Below are 24,312 nucleotides of genomic sequence, written 5' to 3'. Positions count from 1 at the left end.
ATAACCCGCTTTTTATTGTGTCGACAGTTCTCCATATTCATAGGAAAAAAGTGGCACATCTCTGTTTTAGTTCATTTTGCTTCACTGAGGTTTGAAGATACTCCAGTTTTGTTTTGATTTTTCACATTGATGATTTATGGCAAGCCTGAGTCAATCAAGTCTATATTCACCATTTGTACAACAGCATTTCCTCACTTCATGTGTCTGTGTTGCTGCTGCTGCTGCTAAGTCGCTTCAGTCTGACTCTGTGTGACCCCATAGACAGCAGCCCCTCAGGCTCTGTGGTCCCTGGGATTCTCCAGGCAAGAACACTGGAGTGGGTTGCCATTTCCCATTTGGTAAATCTCAAAGTATTTCAAACTTTTTAAAATTATAGTCATCATGTGAAAGTGAAAGTGTTAAAGTGTTAGTCCCTCAGTCATGTCCCATTCTGCGACCCTGTGGACCCAGCACTGGAGACCACCAGGCTCATCTGTCCATGGAATTCTCCAGACAAGAATACTGGAGTGAGTAGTCATTCTCTTCTCCAAGGGATCTTCCCTACCCAGGGATTGAACCCTGGTTTCCTGCATTGCAGGCAGGTTCTTCATCATCTGAGCCACTAGGGAAGCCCTGTGGTGATCTATAATCAGTGATCTTGGATGTTACCATTACAAAAAGATTATGTTCGACCCACCAAAGGCTCCAGTGATGGTTAGTGTTTTTTAGCAATAAAGTATTTTTAATTAAGGTATGTACTTTTTTAGATATAATGCTATTGCATACTTAAAACATAACTTTTATACACACTGGGAAACCAAAACTTTCGTGACCCACTTTATTGTGCTGTTCTCTTTATTGTAGTGGTCTGGAACCAAACATAAAATGTCTCCAAATGCATCTATACAAATTTTAGATCTAAACATTGTCTTAAGAATGTAGTAACCAGTCAAAAAGCTGTCATACCATTTTTCAAAGGAGGTTGAATTCAGGGAAATTATGTGTCTTTTAGTGGTGTCTTACCAGGTTCATATTATAAAGCAGTGAAGTTGTGTTTTTTTCCATAGGGGAAACTTTTGGCAATGTTATATGGTTTCCCATAAAGCTACTGAGATTTTTCTCTAAATTTTTCTTTCTACAGATTAATAAATGATTTTTTTTCAACTAGACACACTGTAAATGTAAAAGTAGGCAATCATATAAATCTCAAAAGAAAAACAAGCTGAAATTAGATATTTTTCTTAATTGATTTAGCTGTTATTGTTTCCATACTAATCTGATACTTTGTTTCCTATATTTACTTCTCTTTTGCTTCAAAGCACTAGAATAAGGTCGATTAACCTAGATTTTTATGTAGATGTACCTACTGTAATTGTGTTCATTGTACTGTGTGTATAAATGTGTGTAAAATCATTTTACTTGACTAAGTGCAGCACAGGTTCACTATGCTCATCAGAAAATAAAAGCATGTTCTCCTTACTTGCAGCATAGGTTTTTCAGGATTAACCTGTAGTAATGCTCATTCTATAGGCTCCTCCATCAAAGAAAACACAATGTTTTGGCCTCTGTTGTTCCTCTTACACACACTTCTCCTACATAATTTTTGAAATGTCTGTTTTGCAGACCTAAACTAATATAGCTAGAGGTCTTCTAGTCATTCTACTATCTCTAGGAGAAAATGGAATGTTGAAATCTTCAAATTTAGACAAGATTAGCAGTCTCAAGTGGATATAGTTACATATACAAGATAGCAATACATTGTATCAGGCTTTTGCTGTACTTCCCTTAGTAACTGCTTCAATTAATGGCCATTTTACAAACTGCTGAAGGAAAAAGACATTTATTCTTGCACTGGCACTTTTTGACTCCTTAGTGATAATTATGTGTTTCTTACTTTTGTGATTCTTTTGATCAAAGTAGTAGTTAAGGTAAAATTACCTTTAGGCTATTTGTTTACCTTTAGAAGTTAACTGAGTTGGCTTTAAAATGTAATCACCTCTCATAGGCAGAAGAATAGATAGAAATTTGCTTTCGATTATATATTCATTTGTACCTTTCAAGTATTTTCTATTCAAATAGAAATTATATAAAATTTTGTCTGTGATATAACTTGAAAGTAAAAGCATTTATCCTATTAAAATTTCACAATATTAATTTCAAAACACTACTGTGTGACTAAAACCGCATTTTAAAAAGAAAATTAAAAGGCAACCACTCTACAAAAAGTTTACTATATTGATTAAATTGGTTTAAAACCAAATAAAACAACTTCTGAATCAGTCATCTCCAATAGGTATATTTTAGCCTAAAAATGAATTAATTTCCAGTAATGAGTGGGATTCTTACTTAGTTGATAAGATACTGAAGATATTAACAATAATGCTTAGAGCATAATAAATAAAATTTTATTTTTAAAACAGTAAATACAGTACAGAACTTTGAGTAATTTAATATGATATAAACCCCAAAATCTGGTTATGTAATAATACTTTGTAAGACTTTAACCCTATTTCATTCCATATTTCTTGGAAATTATTTTTAAAATATGAGTTCAGGGATAATTTATTCCAAACAGACTATAGAAAATAAGTAGCAATTTTCCCCCTAGCAATCTAGCATAGGATATTACAAATGTAAGTGACTGCAGTAACTGCCTAGGACTCTGAGCGCCGCTGTTCACCTACTTGGAGATAAAGTAACCAAAAACCAGCCGGAAACTCAGGGCTCTCACCTCACAAGAGATCCGCAGATCTCACAAACCAACTGGAGGCCTGCGGCAAAATTCCATCCCTAAATTTGGGATACTCCAACTTTCCAGAAGATGATCTCTATAACTTCAGGAACAAGGTAAACAAAACATATATGCCCAGTGAAGATTCTGAGTGGATTCCATAGCGAAAGAACAATGGCCGCTCCAAAGAATTACGGAGGACGCGGCGAGCTGGTACTGCTGTGCGCGCTGCTGGGTGCGCTGGGAAAGATCGGGAGAGGACAGATCCACTACTCTGTGCCTGAAGAGACCGACAAAGGATCCTTCGTGGGTAACATCTCCAAGGACCTGGGGCTGGAGTCACAAGAGCTTTCGAAGCACGGAGTCCGCATCGTCTCCAGAGGTAGGACGCAGCTCTTTGCTCTAAATCCGCGAAGCGGCAGCTTGGTCACCGCGGGCAGGATAGACCGGGAGGAGCTCTGCGCTCAGAGCGCGCGATGTTTTGTAAATATTAACATCCTAGTTGAGGATGAAGGGAAACTTTGGGGAATAGAAGTAGAAATCACTGACATCAACGATAATAACCCAAAATTTCAGGTCGAAAATCTGGAAGTAAAAATTAACGAAATCGCTCTGCCCGGAACACGTTATCCACTGCCAGAGGCTGTGGACCCGGATGTGGGCTTGAATTCCCTGCAGAGCTACCAGCTCAGCCCCAATAACCACTTCTCCCTGGACGTGCAAACTGGAGACGACGGAGCTGTAAGCCCAGAGCTGGTGCTGGAGCGCGCCCTGGACCGCGAGGAGGAGGCTGCTCACTACCTGGTCCTCATCGCCGCAGACGGAGGCGAACCGCGTCGCTCCAGCACAGTGCACATCCGAGTGACAGTGTTGGATACAAACGACAATGCCCCGGTTTTTGCTCAACCGATTTACCGAGTGAAAGTCCCAGAGAACGTGCCCCCGGGGACCCGGCTGCTTACTGTAAGCGCTAGCGACCCGGATGAAGGAACCAACGGGGAAGTGGCTTATAAATTCTGGAAAATTAGTGAAAAACAATCTCCGTTATTCCAGCTGAATGAAAATACTGGCGAAATATCAACAGCAAAGAGTTTAGATTATGAAGAATGTACATTTTATGATATGGAAATACAAGCTGAAGATGTGGGGGCACTTCTGGGGCGGACCAAAGTACTCATTTCAGTGGAAGATGTCAATGACAACAGACCCGAAGTGACCATTACATCTTTGTTTAGCCCAGTCCTGGAAAATACTCTTCCTGGGACAGTAATTGCCTTCTTGAATGTGCATGACCGAGACTCTGGGAAGAATGGTCAAGTTGTCTGTTATACACGTGATAATTTACCTTTTCAATTAGAAAAATCAATTGATAATTATTATAGATTGGTGACTTGGAAATATTTGGACCGAGAAAAGATCTCTATGTATAATATCACAGTGGCAGCCTCAGATCTAGGAACCCCACCTCTGTCTACTGAAATTCATATTGCCCTGCAAGTGGCAGACATCAATGACAATCCACCCATTTTCCCTCATGCCTCCTACTCAGCCTATATCCCAGAGAACAACCCCAGAGGTGCCTCCATCTTCTCTGTGACTGCTCATGACCATGACAGTGGCAGCAATGCCCAGGTCACTTACTCTCTGACCAAAGGCAGCATCATGGCGGTGCCTCTCTCCTCTTACGTCTCCATCAACTCTGACACTGGTGTCCTGTATGCTCTGCACTCCTTTGACTATGAGCAGATCCAAGACTTGCAGCTACTGGTGACAGCCCGTGACAATGGGGACCCTCAACTCAGCAGCAATGTGTCCCTGAGCCTGTTCATACTGGACCAGAACGACAATGCACCAGAGATTCTGTACCCCATGCTTCCCACTGATGGCTCCACGGGTGTGGAGCTGGCACCTCGCTCTGCAGAGCCAGGCTACCTTGTTACCAAGGTAGTGGCAGTGGACAGAGACTCAGGCCAGAACGCCTGGCTGTCCTACCGCCTACTCAAGGCCAGTGAGCCAGGGCTCTTCACGGTGGGGCTGCACACAGGCGAGGTACGCACGGCACGGGCCCTGCTGGACAGAGATGCGCTCAAGCAGAGCCTGGTGATGACAGTCCACGACCATGGGCAGCCCCCTCTCTCAGCCACCGTCACACTCACTGTGGCCGTAGCAGATAGCATCCCAGATGTCCTTGCTGACCTGGGTAGCATCAGGACCCTAACCAACTCTGAGGATTCAGACCTCACACTGTACCTGGTGGTGGCAGTGGCTGTTGTTTCCTGCATCTTCCTTGCCTTTGTCATCGTGCTGCTGTCGCTCAGACTATGGCGGTGGCACAAATCAAGACTTCTCCAGGCTTCCAGTGGTAGGTTAGCAGGCCTGCCAGCCTCAGGATTTGTGGGCATGGAAGGAGTACAGGCTTTCCTGCAGACCTACTCCCATGAAGTCTCCCTTACCTCTGACTCTCCGAGGAGTCACATGATCTTCCCCCAGCCCAACTATGCTGACATGCTCATTAGCCAAGACAGCTGTGAGAAAAATGATTCCTTGTTAACATCCATAGATTTTCATGAATGTAGGGATGAAGCTGCTGCTGTTCAGGTGAGTTTGGTTCATTGTTTATGTTTATTTCTTAGAGGAATTATATTTTTTTATAAATTTAATTTGTGTTTTGAAACATGCATTGTAAAGAAAGTTTAAAGATAGCTTTTAAGGTGTACCACAGAGTTTGGGGTTTGTGTTAGTGATACAATAAAATTGAGTTCTAATCATCATAATTGTTTCATCTGCTTTCCAAAGGCTTAGACAAGACTGTTTAAATATGAACTCTTAACTTCTTAAAACTTTTCATATTTTACCATAATTATCATCTATTCATTTAAGAAATAGCTACCCAACCACATAAGGTCAGTTCATTTTATATATAGGAATATATATGTGTGTGTGTGTACATGTGTATATGTATAGACACATAAAGGTATATATAAATTAGAACTTACAAAAATTATTGAGGTTTCTTAACCCTTGTATTAGCTTAGTAAAAGTAAAATACATGTCAGAATTTTTAGGATTCTTAGGATTTCACCTAAAACTAAGTTCTTGAAATTTTTCTTCAGTTTAAACCTATTTTATGAGCTCTGTGTCTGTATCAGTACCCTTCAAAGCTTTAATACTTCTTGTATCTCAAAGCAAACATATTTTAAAGGGTGGTGGTAGGTAAGATTGGTTCCCAAATGTTGTGTGTCAGTGGTCACCCAGGACTCATACCAATGGAGACATGGCATCTAAAGCCTAAAATGGCCATTGCCCTCCCCATCAAATTTGAAATAAAATGTCATCTTAAAATTGTTGAAAGTTACCTCTGTAAAATGCAGAAGAACACATTTTATTAGAATTCCAGTGAGCTGTTTTGACTGTACAGTCATGTGAAATGTGCTGTGTTCTCAAGGTTAGAGTTTGAGAGTGTTAGTTTTAAGAAAAGAAGTTACATGTACACAAATTCTAAACAAACCAATTGGTTCAATTAAAAATGATTCCATTTGGACTTCTGCATCCCTTGTTATAGCATTTAAATAAAACTAATGGTTGATTTGTCATCAGATGAGAGTGGAAAGTACAATGAATTATTATCAACTAAAAAGACATTTCTGAGGGATTGTGCTGTTTCTCCTCCAATCCACAGATAATGGTAGGAATTAGCTTTATATTCTGTAGTGTTTAGGTGTACAGTCACTTACGGAGACAACTATTTTGTTGACACTTTGCAAATTTAAAAAGTGAATGGAAAGTTGCCCCAGTACTCTTGCTGAAAGCATTCACTAATTGCAATAATAATAATAATAATAACCAATGGAGTAAAATAATGAGAACAAATGTCACTATATTCAGTGAATTTATGTAAATAAATTTACCATGAACTCAGTTCCTCCAATTCAGTATAAAATGTATACATAGATAAGGAAGTAATGCATTCTACTAGAATATCCCTTTGTGACTTTGTATTGACGGACAGACAAGTATTTCAATACATTTTAAGGGTGAATTTATATAAGATGTTGGGTATGACATGAGCCAGTTAATTCTGAGAGATGAAGTAGAAGGTACACCAAATAATCTCTGGCTACATCATAGTGGCAGTTTCTTTGAATGAATACTTCTTGAGTTAGAGTAAAAAGAAATTATTTTGTAAAGAGAGTGTTGATATCAGAGATGTTTAAGGATTGGTGCAAAATTACACAACTTTACAAAATAATTTGCACTAGTATTGATGTTCTCTAATATATGTGACATGAAGTAGCACTGATTATGTAGACATGTGGGGTAAACTAGGAATCAACGAAAGAAGCTTTAAAATTTTTTATATATCATAGCTAATAAACAGAAATGATTCATGGAATTGGTAGACAACAAACTCTCTGAGGGCAAGACCTGTGTCTTTTTCATTGTTCTATTGCCACTGACAAGGACAGTGCTTAGCACAAAGCAAAAGTTCAGTGTATGTTTGCAGAATGGTGAAATAAATGGACCAATATATATTAACTTTGTAAACAAACCCAACATGAATGATATTTCTAACAATTTAGAAACAAGACTTTAAATAAGCCTTGATGATTTAAAATATTAAATATATTAACGTAAAAATATGGCTTGTTAAATTTTAAACTGAAGCTGCAGGGGCTGTAGTTTACCAGTGCGGACTCTGGGCGCCGCTGTTGGCCAAAGTGGAGAACTTGGTACAGGGGACGTCCTCGCGCAGCCGCAGCTCACGTTCCCTGTCTCAGACTCGCTAGCGTAAGCCTTTCCACCGTTTACTTCTCTAGAGAAGAAACCCTGCCTGACCCTCATAAAGCTGCTGGGAGCTCCGGACAACTGCAACATAGACATTAGTTGTAATCCGGCGTCTCCAGGCCGGTGAGCAAACTAAGACGGGGGGTGGGGAGGGCGGGCAAGAGGGATGGGGAGCGGCGCTGGGAAGAGCGGCTGGGCTGAGAGGCGGCCAGTGCTCTTTCCGTTCCTGCTGTCTTTGTTCTGCCTGGCGCTCTCTGAGCAGATCCACTACAGGATTCCCGAGGAGATGCCCGAGGGCTCGGTGGTGGGGAATCTCGCCAAGGACCTGAGACTCAGTGTCCACGAGTTACCGACTCGAAAACTGCGCGTCAGTTCGGAGAAGCCTTACTTCGCTGTGAGCGCGGAGAGCGGGGAGTTACTTGTGAGCAGCAGGCTAGACCGGGAGCAGATATGCGGGAAGAAGTCAGCTTGTGCTCTGGAATTTGAGGTTGTTGCTGAAAATCCATTGAACTTTTATCACGTGAATGTAGAGATCGAGGATGTTAATGACCACACTCCAAAATTCTCGCAAAATTCCTTTGAGCTGCAAATAAGTGAGTCTACGCCGCCAGGCACACGATTTATATTAGAAGTCGCGGAAGATGCAGATATTGGCTTAAACTCTCTGCAGACTTATAAACTTTCTCTTAGCCCTAGTTTCTCGTTGATAAATAAGGAAAAACAAGATGGTAGTAAATTCCCGGAACTGGTATTGGAGAAACCCTTAGACCGGGAACAACAGAGTTACCATCGTTTAGTACTGACTGCCTCAGACGGTGGCGATCCACCCCTAAGTGGCACTACTGAGCTCCAGATCCAGGTCACTGATGCCAATGATAACCCCCCGGTATTTACCCAGGACGTATACCGAGTCAACCTTGGAGAAAACGTGCCCCCAGGCACCACTGTGTTGCAGGTGTCAGCCACCGATCAGGACGAGGGCGTCAACTCAGAAATTGCTTATTCCTTCTACAGGTCCGGGCAAGTCTTCGGTCTGAATTCAAAGAGTGGGGAAATTACAACTCTAAAAACACTGGATTTCGAAGAAATCAAAGAATATTCCATCGTGGTGGAAGGGAGGGATGGCGGAGGACTGGTTGCACAGTGTACAGTTGAAATTAGCATTCAAGATGAAAATGACAACAGACCAGATATTACATTCCATTCTCTAGTCGAAATGATTCTGGAAAACGCAGTGCCGGGAACTCTGATTGCTTTGATCAAAATACATGACAGAGATTCTGGGGAGAATGGGGAGGTTAATTGTCGATTAGAGGGTGAAGTACCTTTTCAGATAATCTCTTCCTCCAAAAATTCATACAAGTTGGTAACAGCCGGGACCCTGGACCGAGAGCAGATCCCGGAGTACAATGTCACCATCGTGGCCACTGACAAGGGCAAGCCGCCTCTCTGCACCCATACAAGTGTTACCTTGCATATTACTGATGTCAACGACAATGCTCCGGTTTTCCACCAGGCCTCCTACGTCGTCCACGTAGCAGAAAACAACCCGCCTGGAGCTTCCATCGAACAAGTCAGGGCCTCTGACCCTGACCTAGGGCCCAACGGCCACGTCTCCTACTCCATCGTGGCCAGCGACCTGGAGCCACGCGCGCTGTCGTCCTACGTGTCCGTGAACCCGCAGAGCGGCGTGGTGTTCGCACAGCGCGCCTTCGACCACGAGCAGCTACGCGCTTTCGAACTGACGCTGCAGGCCCGCGACCACGGCTCGCCAGCGCTCAGCTCCAACGTGAGCCTGCGCGTGCTGGTGGGCGACCACAACGACAACGCGCCCAGGGTGCTGTACCCGGCGCTGGGGCACGATGGCTCGGCGCTCTTCGACACGGTGCCGCGCGCCGCGCAGCCCGGCTACCTAGTCACCAAGGTGGTGGCGGTGGACGCAGACTCTGGACACAACGCCTGGCTGTCCTACCACGTGCTGCAGGCCAGCGAGCCCGGACTGTTCAGCGTGGGGCTGCGCACGGGCGAGGTGCGCACGGCGAGGGCCTTGGGCGACAGGGACGCGGCCCGCCAGCGCCTGCTGGTCGCTGTGCGCGATGGGGGACAGCCGCCCCTCTCGGCCACCGCCACGCTGCTCCTGGTTTTCGCCGACAGCCTGCAGGAGGCGCTGCCGGACCTCAGTGACCGGCCCGCACCGTCTGACCCCCAGGCCGAGCTGCAGTTTTACCTGGTGGTGGCCTTGGCCTTGATCTCGGTGCTCTTCCTCCTGGCGGTGATTCTGGCGGTCGCCCTACACCTGCGACGCTCCTCCAGCCCTGCTGCTTGGGGCTGCTTTAAGCCTGGTCTCTGTGTCAAGTCTGGACCCGTGGTTCCTCCCAACTACAGTGAAGGAACTTTACCTTATTCGTACAATCTGTGTGTTGCCCATACTGGAAAGACAGAGTTTAATTTTCTAAAATGTAGTGAGCAGTTGAGTTCAGGACAAGATATACTTTGTGGTGATTCGTCTGGGGCCTTATTTCCACTCTGTAATTCCAGTGAGTCGACTTCCCATCCCGAAACTCTAATGGCGGTGAGTTCCATTTAAGTATCTACTCTTTTTCATCATCTTTGCAATTTTTTATTCACATGAAAATATATTGCATTTTTTAAGTCTAACGATTTGCTTAGGAATAATTAGAGCTCATCCGAAAGCTGTATATCCAGCCTTCAAGGGGAATGGTGAATTAAGAATAGATATGTGACATAATATCTTACCCAGTTAAGATTTACCAAGTTGAGAGAGTATGCTCTATGCTTCACAACAAAAGTCTTTTTGCCAATTTCTTATCTCTTTTCTAATCTAATGAAATTTACCCATTGCTTTTTTATTCTTCATTTAACATATTTAGATGTTTGTTATATATAAGTAAACATTAAATTTAAAGTAGGTAGTCACTTCATTATTTACAGCAAAAAAGCTACTACTAGGTATCTTCCTTCACTGATTTCACTGGTAGTTTACATCTCTTTTTTATATTTATTCCTCATGTCTAGTTCCTTAAATCTACATATCTGTGAGTCTTTGAAGTCCTTAATATTTAAAGAAAAAAATACAGTGTGGTATATTGTGTGAGAAAGACTCAGTGAACTCATCAGAAAATCCAAGTCATTATCTAAGTTCCTTCAAATTTCCTTGAATGCAAAATCCTCTTCTTTATAGTTAACAGAAGGAGACACTTGATAAGAGAAAAGGAAATGCTGCTCCCTCTATCACTTGCTCTCACACCTGACCTATTTTTTTGAAGCAGAAAGAGAGGAAAGTCACTGTATTTGTCTTATTACTTGGAGCCCTAAACATTAGTGACTAGTGACATCCTTCTATCTGTAGGAGGGAAGGAGAATTCTGAATTACTTTTAAGGCAAAAATCTACTAATTTCAAGCACATAAAAGATGTCATTACATAAGCATCTGTCTTTTGCTTGTTTTCTGTTAGGAACTGCTTCAGTAAATAATTTCTTTACAAATTGCTGAAAGAAATTTCTTATTGTGGTACATAATTTGTTCTACATCTTGTGGGTTTTTTTACCTCAAATTATTACTTGAGTTTAGATGACCCTTATAATAGGAAGTTTAAGATTATATTAATATTGCTAATTTCTTGATGAAAAAACTGAAATGGAAACTTACTTTTCAGTGTATGTTATTTGAATCTTCCAAATGCTGTAGGCTGTGCATGCACTATGAATTCACATAGAAAACTAAATATTTTAAAAATTAAAATAGCTTAAAAGTTTAACAACCATAACTATGTAAATTTTTAAAATCCCAACCTACTTAAAGTTTAGCAATATTAGATGAGAAAATCTAGTATCATTATGTAATTAAATTTTGTAAACAAAATCTTAAGGAAACTTTACCCCAAGAATCTCACCATGAAAGTTAATGTCTTATAAAACAGCTTCAAATTGAGTAATCTATATATTCATTCAATATAATTATGTAAATATAAATGTACATATAAAATAAGAAAAATATGGATATATTTCCAAAGAGGATTGCACATTTTAATCACTTCAGAAATTAACGACCTATAGAAAACAGTTGAAACATTATAAAAATGAAATTTGAATAATTTACATATCTAGAAAGAGCAAAACGCTATAAAAATGATAGTAAGGTTGTCTGATATTAATGACATTTAATAGAAATTTCATGTCATTTCACTTCCAACTAAAATATCCACAAGTGGTCATTGCTTTTGAAATATAAATGCACGACACAGAGAAATCTAAAATCATAATGGTAAGAGAGTAGTGTTTTGTCAGTCATCTATAGCAAAAATATTTCACATCTCAGTGGGTGTAGTAACGGCTTAGGACTCTGAGCGCCGCTGTTCACCAACTCTAAGAAAAGCTCAGTCGGCTTTCGGTCCCAGTATTAGAGTCTGCAACTCCACAAAGCCGCTCGGATCCCACAAACAGACTCCGGGGCTGCAGAGTAACTCAGCCTCTGAACTTGGGGCACTACGGGTTTCTCCTGAGAAAAAAGATCGCCATAATTTGCAGGAGGAAAACAGAAGCTAAGGAATCAGCATTCACAGCAAGTATTCCGAAGAAAAAACCTTTAGTGAAGCAACAATGGCCGCTCCAAGGAATCGCCTGCACCACAGAAGACTGTTCCTGTTGTGCCTTTTCCTGGGGAGGCTGTGGGAGACGGGGGCGAGCCAGATCCGCTACTCGATACCTGAAGAGACAGAAACAGGCTACATCGTGGGGAATATCTCCAAGGACCTGGGGCTGGAGCTCCGCGAGCTGGCAGAGCGGGGCGTCCGCATCGTCTCCAGAGGTAGGACGCAGCTCTTTGCTCTAAATCCGCGAAGCGGCAGCTTGGTCACCGCGGGCAGGATAGACCGGGAGGAGCTCTGCGCTCAGAGCGCGCGGTGTCTGGTGAACTTTAAAGTCCTGGTTGAAGACAGGGTGCAGCTTCACGGAATAGAAATAGAAGTCACTGATATCAACGATAATAACCCGAAATTCCAGGTCGAAAATCTGGAAGTAAAAATTAACGAAATTGCTCTGCCCGGAACACGTTATCCATTGCCAGAGGCTGTGGACCCGGATGTGGGCTTGAATTCCCTGCAGAGCTACCAGCTCAGCCCCAATAACCACTTCTCCCTGGACGTGCAAACTGGAGACGACGGAGCTGTAAGCCCAGAGCTGGTGCTGGAGCGCGCCCTGGACCGCGAGGAGGAGGCTGCTCACTACCTGGTCCTCATCGCCACGGATGGAGGCGAACCGCGTCGCTCCAGCACAGTGCACATCCGAGTGACAGTGTTGGATACAAACGACAATGCCCCGGTTTTTGCTCAACCGATTTACCGAGTGAAAGTCCCAGAGAACGTGCCCCCGGGGACCCGGCTGCTTACCGTAAGCGCTAGCGACCCGGATGAAGGAACCAACGGGGAAGTGGCTTATAAATTCTGGAAAATTAGTGAAAAACAATCTCCGTTATTCCAGCTGAATGAAAATACTGGCGAAATATCAACAACGAAGAGTTTAGATTATGAAGAATGTGCGTTTTATGAGATGGAAATACAGGCAGAAGATGGTGGGGCATTGAAGGATCGGACCAAAGTACTCATTTCAGTAGAAGATATCAATGATAATAGACCTGAAGTGACCATTACATCGTTATTTAGTCCAGTGAGGGAAGATGCTCCTCAAGGAACAATAATCGTTCTTTTCAATGCTCACGACCGAGACTCTGGTAAGAATGGCCAAGTTGTCTGTTCCATCGAGGAGATTCTACCTTTTCAGTTAGAAAAATCAGTAGAAGACTATTATAGATTGCTGATAGTCCAAAATCTTGACAGAGAAAAAACCTCAGAATATAACATCACAGTGACTGCAACAGATAGAGGAACACCACCTCAGTCCACGGAAATTCACATCACCCTGCACGTGGTTGACATCAACGACAATCCACCCTCCTTCTCTCAAACTTCCTACTCTGTCTACCTCCCAGAGAACAATCTTAGAGGCACCTCCATCTTCTCTGTGACAGCCCATGACCCAGACAGCAACGAGAATGCTCGAGTTATTTACTCGCTAGAGGAAGACACCATCCAAGGGGCGCCTCTCTCCTCCTATGTTTCTATCAACTCGGACACTGGTGTGCTCTTCGCACTGCGCTCCTTTGACTATGAGCAGTTTCGAGATCTTCAAATGCAGGTGAGGGCAAGCGACAGTGGGGACCCACCACTCAGCAGCAACGTGTCACTGAGCATATTTGTGCTGGACCAGAACGACAACGTGCCAGAAATCCTGTATCCTGCCCTCCCCACTGATGGCTCCACGGGGGTGGAACTCGCACCCCGCTCTGCAGAGCCAGGATACCTGATTACCAAGGTGGTGGCAGTGGACAGAGACTCAGGCCAGAATGCCTGGCTGTCCTACCGCCTGCTCAAGGCCAGTGAGCCAGGACTCTTTTCTGTGGGGCTGCACACGGGCGAGGTGCGCACAGCGCGGGCCCTGCTAGACAGAGATGCGATCAAGCAGAGCCTGGTGGTGGCAGTCCAGGACCACGGCCAGCCCCCTCTCTCTACCACCGTCACGTTCACGGTGGCTGTGGCCGACAGCATCCCCGATGTCCTGGCTGATCTAGGCAACCTTGACTCTCCTGCCAACCCCAAGGACTCCGACCTCACACTCTACCTGGTGGTGGCGGTGGCCGCGGTCTCCTGTGTCTTCCTCGCCTTTGTCATTGTGCTACTGGCGCTTAGGCTGAGGCACTGGCACATGTCGCGTCTGCTCCAGGCTTCGGGCAGTGGGTTGGCTGGCGTGCCGGCGTCTCAGTTTGTGGGCGTGGATGGGGTTCGGGCTTTCCTGCAGACCTATTCGCACGAGGTCTCGCTCACCGCGGACTCAAGGAGGAGTCACATGATCTTCCCGCAGCCGAATTACGCGGACACGCTCATCAGTCAGGAAAGCTGTGAGAAAAGCGAGCCTTTGTGCGTTTCAGATGATTCCAGGTTTCCTGTAGAAGACAGCCCTTTCGTTCCAGTGAGTTCGACTTTTTCTTTACTTTAAAAAAAAAATTGGTTTTCTCTTTAAGTGCTTTCATTTAAGGTAAGTTGATGTTAACATATTTCTCACCATACATTTAAATTTTCACTAAGCCTGATTTTTTGCTCTAACATCTGTAAGAGTCAGACGCGACTTAGCGACTGAACAACAATATAGGAGGCATTTATTGGTTACATCGTTGAAACAATCTTTGCTTTTTCATAATAATTAACCTAGGGTCAGTGGAAACCCTCTTGGGACAGCCCTCATCATCAGGCACTGGGCATGGCTCTTTGGCTAAGGTTGCTTGAGTAGTGACCACAGTTCACTACTAATTCTTAGGACGGGTTTCTATTCCTGAAATTTATTATTTTTGTTGTCTGCAATGGCTGCATTGTGAAATTCTTACTCTAAAAACATGTCTATAGCTGATGCTATTTTTGTAAGGGTAAATTAATAAGAAATACATTCTATTTGGAGAACTAAGTGAAAGCTCAAATTCAGTGCTTCTCTTCTGTTTCTATGACCAGACAACACCCCTTAGAGGTGATGTGTTTCAGGTCACATGTTTGTAGACGTTGTTTGCATTTAGAGATCATTTCTGAGGATGATTCAAGCTTCAGTTATTAGTTCCATATCCTCATACAGTATGTTTTATTCTTTTAATGGTGAAAAAAATGCTCTTTATAAACAATAGACATTTAATTTCAGTGAAAAATTTTAACACCATTGGTTCTCATCCTCTTAATACTATAATTATTAATAGTTTGAAACTCTCCTATAGTTTATATTTGCTGAAGAGCAGTTTCTTAGACTGGACCCTATGAGAAGACAAAACATGGGAAGTAAAAATTATTCTTCAAGTGTTACTTATGACCCAATACTCCAACTTTTGAGGCTAGAAATAAATTTGGATATGGGAGATGCTTTAGGAAAATATTCTCAGGAATTACTAGGGAGGTTCTAAGAATATTTCACTGGCTTTTAGATATAAAGAAAATAATTATTATTATGTAATGTGATTTTTAACACAATGTGATTTCAAGTAATAAATGACATTGCAGGAGACTTTGAAAATAATATTTGAAATTGACTCAAAATTCTATTTTAAACATGCTGAACATAAGGGCTAAACATGTCTGTCCGTCATACAGATGTTTTAATTATTTCAAATACTCTTTATTCCTAAGCAAGTAGGAAAGACAATGCATTGCTCAGGGTCATATTTTTAACCATGCAATAGGAAAGCTATCATTTAAAGTTTCTGTCTTGGGGAGTAACCTTTAGTACTTGGTATACATAAATACTAAAATATGTGTTAATGTGGAAAAAGTAATAACAGAAATATTTATGAAGACTGTATATCATGGTAGGTGACTACTATTCTCTGCCATAAAAGGTGACTTGTCTTTAAAAACAGTCCATAAGGCTCTTTGGATGGATGATTGGGCAGACTGTGGAAAATGCTGAATTCTTGTTTTGTTAAATCAGGCAGGACTTTTGCATTGTAAACAGTTTATATAATAGGCTTAAGGATAAAATTCTTCCCCATATTAATGTCTTGTCTTTAAAGAAGAGTTAATTAAAATATCTTGGATATCTTCAAAACAATGAGGTAATGAAATATGTAGTAAAGAATACCTTGTGTTGACCATCTTTGCAATTGGGTGAGGGGTAAATGAAGGTTCAATAATAATGCTCCCTAACTTCTTTTATAAGTTTGAAATTTTCCACAATAAACTTCTTGAAAAACTAAGTATAAAGACACTGCCCATATACTTTACTAAACTTGGGCAATTACATAACTATATATCTATAGATAGATATATATTCTGAGCTTCCTTGGTGGCTCAGTGGTAAAGAATTTGCCTGCCAATGCAGGAGACACCAATTCGATCCCTGGTCCAGGAAGATTCCCCGGAGAAGGACATAGCAACCTACTCCAGTATTCTTGCTTGGAAAAAAAACATGGATAGAAGATCCTGGCGGGCTACAGTCCATGGGGTCGCAAAGAGTTGGACACAACCTACCGTCTGAAAAACAACACATTCTGAAGAGAAACTGTCTCAAGACGACAATATGAGACTGCGATCCCACACGAGGCCTCTGGGCGCCGCTGTCGGCCAGTGCAGGGCTAGCGCTGATACCCGAGATTCCTCAGCCTCCAGGCTGGGATTTCCAGCGCAGCTACCGATAGAAGGAAGCCCGCTCACACACCCAGGCTCCTCTGTGCCCAGCACAAACGGATTCCCAGCTCTGCCTGTCCTGGGCAGAAAGTTTTTCTACTGATGCCGTGAACTGCAGTTTCTTTGGCTTTTCGGAAAGATTGGGACCCAGCGAGAACTAAAGCGCGCAATGGGAGGGAGCTGCACGCAGACACGCCTGGCTGACCGGAGGCAGGTACTGTTTCTCTTCCTGCTGCCTTTGTTCTACCCCGCGCTCTGCGAGCAGATCCGCTACTCGATTCCCGAGGAGCTGGCCAAGGGCTCCGTGGTAGGGAATCTCGCCAGGGATCTAGGGCTCAGTGTCCTGGATGTGTCGGCTCGAAAGCTGCGAGTTAGCGCGGAGAAGCTGCTCTTCAACGTAGACGCGGAGAGCGGGGACTTACTTGTGAAGGACCGAATAGACCGTGAGCAGATATGCAAAGAGAGAAGAAGCTGTGAATTGCAGTTGGAAGCTGTGGTGGAAAATCCTTTAAATATTTTTCATATCATTGTGGTTGTTGAGGATATTAATGACCATGCTCCTCAATTCGATAAAAAGGAAATACATTTAGACATTTTTGAATCTGTATCCGCAGGTGCACGAATATCCCTGGACCCTGCCACTGACCCCGATATAAACATGAACTCAATTAAAGATTATCAGATAAATCCTAACCCTTATTTCTCATTAATGGTTAGAGTTAATTCTGACGGTGGCAGATACCCAGAATTATCCTTGGAGAAACCCCTAGACCGAGAAGAGCAGCGATCCCATAGTTTGATATTGACTGCCTTGGATGGAGGGGACCCTGCACGAAGTGCCACCGCTCAAATAGAAATCTCTGTCAAGGACACCAATGATAACCCCCCGGTGTTCAGCCAAGATGAATATAGACTTAGCGTTAGTGAAAATCTACCCCCCGGGTCCTCCGTGTTGCTGGTGACAGCCACTGACCAGGATGAGGGGGCCAATGCTGAAATAAACTACTACTTCAGGAGCACTGCTCAGAGTACAAGACACAAGTTCTCATTGGATGAGAAAACAGGCATGATTAAGAATAACCAGTCATTGGATTTTGAGGATATAGAAAGATACACCATGGAAGTGGAAGCAAAGGACGGAGGTGGTCTCTCTTCCCAATGTAAAGTAATCATAGATATCCTCGATGAAAACGACAACATCCCGGAAATAATCATTACTTCTCTCTCTGATCAGATTTTGGAGGGTTCTCTACCAGGAATGGTTGTTGCCCTTTTCAAAACACGGGACCGGGATTCTGGAGGAAATGGAGAAGTCACCTGTCATGTAGGAAGAGATGTTCCTTTCAAGATTTATTCTTCTTCTAATAATTACTACAAGCTGGTGACAGATGGGGATCTAGACCGAGAGCAGACTCTGGAATACAACGTCACCATCACAGCCACTGACCGGGGCAAGCCTCCTCTCTCCTCCAGCACTACCATTACCCTATGCATCACGGACATCAACGACAACGCTCCGGTTTTCCACCAGGCCTCCTACATCGTCCACGTGGGAGAAAATAACCCGCCTGGAGCTTCCATCGCGCAAGTCAGCGCCTCCGACCCTGACCTAGGACCCAATGGCTACGTCTCCTACTCCATCGTGGCCAGCGACCTGGAGCCACGCGCGCTGTCGTCCTACGTGTCCGTGAACCCGCAGAGCGGCGTGGTGTTCGCACAGCGCGCCTTCGACCACGAGCAGCTACGCGCTTTCGAACTGATGCTGCAGGCCCGCGACCACGGCTCGCCAGCGCTCAGCTCCAACGTGAGCCTGCTCGTGCTAGTGGGCGACCGCAACGACAACGCGCCCAGGGTGCTGTACCCGGCGCTGGGGCCCGACGGCTCGGCGCTCTTCGACACGGTGCCCCGCGCCGCGCAGCCCGGCTACCTAGTCACCAAGGTGGTGGCGGTGGACGCAGACTCTGGACACAACGCCTGGCTGTCCTACCACGTGCTGCAGGCCAGCGAGCCCGGACTGTTCAGCGTGGGGCTGCACACAGGCGAGGTGCGCACGGCGAGGGCTTTGGGCGACAGGGACGCGGCCCGCCAGCGCCTGCTGGTCGCTGTGCGCGATGGGGGACAGCCGCCCCTCTCGGCCACCGCCACGCTGCTCCTGGTTTTCGCCGACAGCCTGCAGGAGGCGCTGCCGGACCTCAGTGACCGGCCCTCGCCCTCTGACCCCCAAGCTGAGCTGCAGTTTTACCTGGTGGTGGCCTTGGCCTTGATCTCGGTGCTCTTCCTCCTGGCGGTGATTCTGGCGGTCGCCCTACACCTGCGACGCTCCTCCAGCCCTGCTGCTTGGGGCTGCTTTAAGCCTGGTCTCTGTGTCAAGTCTGGACCCGTGGTTCCTCCCAACTACAGTGAAGGAACTTTACCTTATTCGTACAATCTGTGTGTTGCCCATACTGGAAAGACAGAGTTTAATTTTCTAAGATGTAGTGAGCCTTTGCATCCCCCTCAAGACATAGTGTGTGGTGATTCTCCTGGGGCCCTAATTCCACTTCATAGTGGGAATGACTTGGCTACACATCCTGAGACCCTGACACCGGTAAGTTTCATTTTTTTTCTTCTGTAATATTCTATTTTTTTCATATGTTGGGCATACTATTTCACTTTTACATCTAGAATCATATTTAGAAAATCCATAACTAATCACTGTCTTGTCTTTTCAGTTTTTACTGACTACATTTTCAACACTCATCTTGTTCATAAGTTGCTCTGTAATTCAGAAAGGATGTAACTAAATTGGAGATATCTTTTCAAGCCTAAGTTAGCAAAACAGGCTGTGGTCTTGGCTTCTTACCAGATAAATAAATAGTTTGAAGTTTAATAATATTCACGTACTCCTTAAATATCAAAGCAGATGCTCATATCAAAGAAACATGTGTTGCAGATAATCCTGTATGTGCATTCTGGTATCTTCATTTATTTTAACATTTTTAAAAACTGTTGGGACTTCCCTGGAAGTCCAGTGGTTAAGACTCTGTGCTTCCAATACAAGAGGTGGGATTTCAACCCTTGGTCAGGGAACTAAGATCCTGCATGGTGCAGCCAAAAATAAAATAAAACTAGATTATAAAAAAATATAAATAAAACTAAGCATTTGAGGGGACATAGCGAGCAGATCCACGAATCCCTGAAATTGCATGCAAAGTTACAGATGTATGCAGTTTTCCTGGCAGAGGAGTCAAAACTTTCATTCTATTGCCAAGTGTTGCTACGGGCCCCAAATCATAATACTACCCTAGAGGAATTTCTCTCTTCAATTTTTGGTCCTTCTGGTTTTTCTTTTATATATTTTTTTCTTGGTACTCAAATTATACTCTTTCCAAATCTTTTTTCCTCTACATTGAAGATAAGGAATTTCCCAGAAAGCAAATGAAATGTCATTGTGCTCTGTGCTCAATCTCTGACTCTGATTATCTTTGAAGACAAAAGATAAAATCTTTAAAGAGTTAAATGGGGGGGGGGGGCATAATGACATAAATGTTTCTAAAGAACCAGTTCTCTCTTTATGAAAGAAGTGAACCTCCAAACTCCTCATCTTTGAGGAGAGACCTACTACTGGATTGATGGGGATATACATCTGAAGATGTGGGGGCCAGTTTATTTTGTACTTCCATATAAAATGCAAAGAGATTATTTATAGTGCCATCAACACCCTGGTGAAAACAGGTCGTTTGATATGCTTATTTCTTTAAAAACCCACATCACTATTTCTAACTCTGTTTTAAAAAATTGTTTTATAGCACTTGTATGTATTCTCTTCCCATTGCAATAGAGACATGTTCCTTTTAGTTTGTGGCTACCAGCTCAACTCATTTGGGTCAAGTTAACTTCTAATAACCTATAATAAAAATACATTTTCCAAAAAAATTCATTGAGGCACAATAAAACTATTTTAGAAAAATTTGAAAGCCCTTTACACAATCTTAATGCTAAACAAATATAATTAGTTAACCAATATAAAATTTAAAAATCTTAAGTGAATTAAAAGGGATTATCTCATAATAATCTCTATATGAATGTCTACTAAACACTGTTGGACCATTTAAATCAGAATTTCAAAATAAAATTGTAAGGCTTTTCTGAATATAGCTAGAAGCTCACAGGAAAGAAAAGAAGCATTACTTACCTTTGAAAGTGGATATATTTCTATTGGGAAAATAAGTGTTGCAAATATAAATTTAATCGACCATTATTTAATACTCTGTAGTACTTTCGTTCCACTTTATTCCACCGAATAATGGCAGTCCACCTCCAGTATTCTTGCCTGGGAAATCCCATGGACAGAGGAGCCTGGCGGGCTACAGCCCATGGGGTCTCAAAAGAGTCGGACGCGACTTAAGGACTAAACAACAACAAGAAAACTACAGATATCCGTTGAGAAACCAAAGAAGAAATGTAAAATAAAATATACAACAAAAAATAGAGTCCCCTTTGTTTTCTATTGCGTACATAAGTGGGTGCAGTAACTTCTGAGGACTCTGAGCGCCGCTGTTCACCTACTACGAGAGAACCGCAGCCAGCGCTCAATCCAGATTCTCAGGGCTCCAGCTACACAAAGCTCCACGGTTCCTGCAAATCAGCTCCAGGGCTGCAGCGAAACTCACTTCAGAATTTAAGGTGCGCAGGCCGCAGAGACTTCCTGCACCCAGAGTAAGAAAAAGCAATCAGCCAAAACACAGCGTGCCCAGTGAGGACATAGCGAGAATCCAGTCACCAGACAACAATGGCCGCTCAAAGGAATCGCTCCTACCTCAGCGCGCTGATCCAGCTCTGCCTTCTCTGTATGTCGTGGGAGACCGAAGCTCGGCAGATCCGCTACTCGGTTCCCGAGGAGTTAGAGAAAGGCTCTTTTGTGGGCAACATCTCCAAAGACTTGGGACTGGAGCCCCGGGAGCTAGCGGAGCGAGGAGTCCGCATCGTCTCCAGAGGTAGGACGCAGCTTTTTGCTCTGAACCCGCGAAGCGGCAGCTTGGTCACCGCAGGCAGGATAGACCGGGAGGAGCTCTGCGCTCAGAGCGCGCGGTGTCTGGTGAGTTTTAACATTCTTGTGGAAGATAGGGTGAAACTTTTCGGAGTAGAAATAGAAGTAACTGATATCAATGATAATGCACCAAAATTTCAAGCAGAAAATCTAGATGTAAAAATTAATGAAAACGTCGCTCCAGGAATGCGTTTTCCTCTCCCGGAAGCTGTTGATCCAGATGTGGGCGTGAACTCCCTACAGAGCTACCAGCTCAGCTCCAATAAGCACTTCTCTCTGGCAGTTCAAAGCCGTGTCAATGGCGTTAAGTCCCCGGAGCTGGTGCTGGAGCACGCTCTGGATCGCGAGGAAGAGGCAATGCACCGTCTGGTTCTCACTGCCGTCGACGGGGGAGACCCTCTCCGATCTGGCACTGTCCTCATCAGTGTGACTGTTTTCGATACAAATGACAATGCACCCGTTTTCAGTTTGCCTGAATACCGAGTGAGTGTTTCGGAGAACTTGCCTGTGGGCTCACGGCTGTTGACAGTCACCGCCACCGACAGGGATGAAGGTGCCAATGGAGAAGTGACATATTCATTCCGAAAATTACCTGACACACAATTGTTGAAATTCCAACTAAACAAAAATACTGGGGAAATAAAGCTATCAGAAAATCTAGATTACGAAGAGACCGGTTTCTATGAAATAGAAATACAAGCTGAAGATGGAGGGGCATATCTTGCAACTGCTAAAGTATTGATTACAATAGAAGATGTAAATGACAACAGTCCAGAGGTAACCATCACATCTCTGTTTAGTCCCCTGATGGAAGATTCACCTTTGGGGACTGTTATAGCTCTTTTAAATGTGCATGATCTGGACTCTGGGCAGAATGGACAGGTCACCTGTTCCATATTGGGGAATCTACCATTTAAATTAGAAAAATCGATTGATAGTTATTATAGATTGGTGACACACAAAGTTCTTGACAGGGAACAGGTATCCTCTTACAATATCACATTAAAAGCCACAGATGGAGGAAGTCCACCCCTATCAACAGAAACTCACTTCATCCTGCAAGTGGCAGATATCAATGACAACCCACCTACCTTCTCTCACATCTCCTACTTTACCTATATCCCAGAGAACAACCCCAGAGGGGCGTCCATCTTCTCAGTGACTGCACTGGACCCAGACAGCAAAGAAAATGCCCAGGTTATTTACTCCCTGGCTGAAGACACTATCCAGGGGGCACCACTATCCTCCTATGTCTCCATCAATTCTGACACAGGAGTCCTATATGCACTGCGATCCTTCGACTATGAGCAGTTCCGTAATCTGAAGATGCAAGTGACAGCCACTGACAGTGGGGACCCACCACTCAGCAGCAACGTATCACTGAGCATATTCGTGCTGGACCAGAATGACAACGCGCCAGAAATCCTGTATCCTGCCCTCCCTACCGATGGCTCCACAGGCGTGGAACTGGCACCCCGCTCTGCAGAGCCAGGATACCTGGTTACCAAGGTGGTGGCAGTGGACAGAGACTCAGGCCAGAATGCCTGGCTGTCCTACCGCCTGCTCAAGGCCAGCGAGCCAGGACTCTTCTCTGTGGGGCTGCACACGGGCGAGGTGCGCACAGCGCGGGCGCTGCTGGACAGAGACGCGCTCAAGCAGAGCCTGGTGGTGGCAGTCCAGGACCACGGCCAGCCCCCTCTCTCGGCCACCGTCACGCTCACGGTGGCTGTGGCCGATAGCATCCCAGATGTTCTTGCTGATCTGGGCAGCTTGGAAGTCCCGCCGGCCTCTGATGCTTCAGACCTCACCCTGTATCTGGTGATGGCGGTGGCCGCGGTCTCCTGCGTCTTCCTCGCCTTTGTCATTGTACTGGTGGCGCTCAAGCTGAGAGGCTGGCACACGTCGCGTCTGCTCCAGGCTTCCGGAGGCGGATTGGGTGTACCAGCCTCGCACTTTGTGGGTGTGGACGGGGTACGGACTTTCCTGCAGACCTATTCCCACGAGGTCTCTCTCACCGCGGACTCGCGGAGGAGTCATGTGATCTTTCCGCAACCCAACTACGCGGACACACTCATCAGCCAGGAGAGCTGTGAGAAAAAAGATCCTCTGTCTTTGTTAGATGATTCGAAGTTTCCTGTAGAAGATACCCCTTTGGTGCCAGTGAGTTCTATCTTTGCTCCTTTTCTCACCTTTAAGAATTATGATCAGTTTTACTCCTAGGTTTGCAGCATGATCGTGGGATCCTAATCCTATTTTTTTCACGTTTTCCTCCATTTCAGTGGCATTCACTTCTTGCTAAAACATTGAGGAATAGAACTTGATAGTTATTAAGACTGATATGTTTTTACTTTCTGGAAAATATTCACTTAATCCCAGTGAAGGTTTATCATCATAGGCTATTATGCTTAGCTTCAGAGTCTTGTGTTTTATAGTTTTGTTGTATGATACTGGCAATTCCTAAGAGAGGACTTTCATACAGAAGTGTCTTGTCAATTTGTGTGCTCTCCTGGTGGCTACATGCTGAAATCCTTAGACAACCCTGCCTCTTGTTTTGA

General features: G+C 44.1%; 1 protein-coding gene across 17 annotated transcripts in view; it reads left to right on the top strand.

The window, feature by feature from the left end:
* Positions 1–24,312, top strand: part of LOC113895237 (protocadherin gamma-C4) — a 182,256-nt gene that overhangs the window by 55,264 nt on the left and 102,680 nt on the right. The window contains exon 2 of one of the 17 annotated variants that reach the window (XM_027546186.1): positions 7,660–10,067. The exons of 12 other annotated variants lie outside the window; for them this stretch is intronic. In XM_027546186.1, coding sequence (XP_027401987.1) covers positions 7,662–10,067 — 2,406 coding nt within the window. In that variant the 5' untranslated portion in view covers positions 7,660–7,661. Of the gene's footprint in view, positions 1–2,526; positions 5,309–7,659; positions 10,068–11,628; positions 14,540–16,669; positions 19,316–21,299; positions 23,918–24,312 lie in introns of those variants that run through there. 4 more of the 17 variants (XM_027546173.1, XM_027546170.1, XM_027546180.1 and 1 more) reach the window with 4 other exon arrangements.

Source organism: Bos indicus x Bos taurus, chromosome 7, assembly GCF_003369695.1.
Source record: "Bos indicus x Bos taurus breed Angus x Brahman F1 hybrid chromosome 7, Bos_hybrid_MaternalHap_v2.0, whole genome shotgun sequence".
In the NCBI taxonomy this organism is placed as follows: Eukaryota; Metazoa; Chordata; class Mammalia; order Artiodactyla; family Bovidae; genus Bos; species Bos indicus x Bos taurus.
Note: the sequence above shows the minus strand (reverse complement) of the source record. Positions and strands in the feature narration are given on the sequence as shown.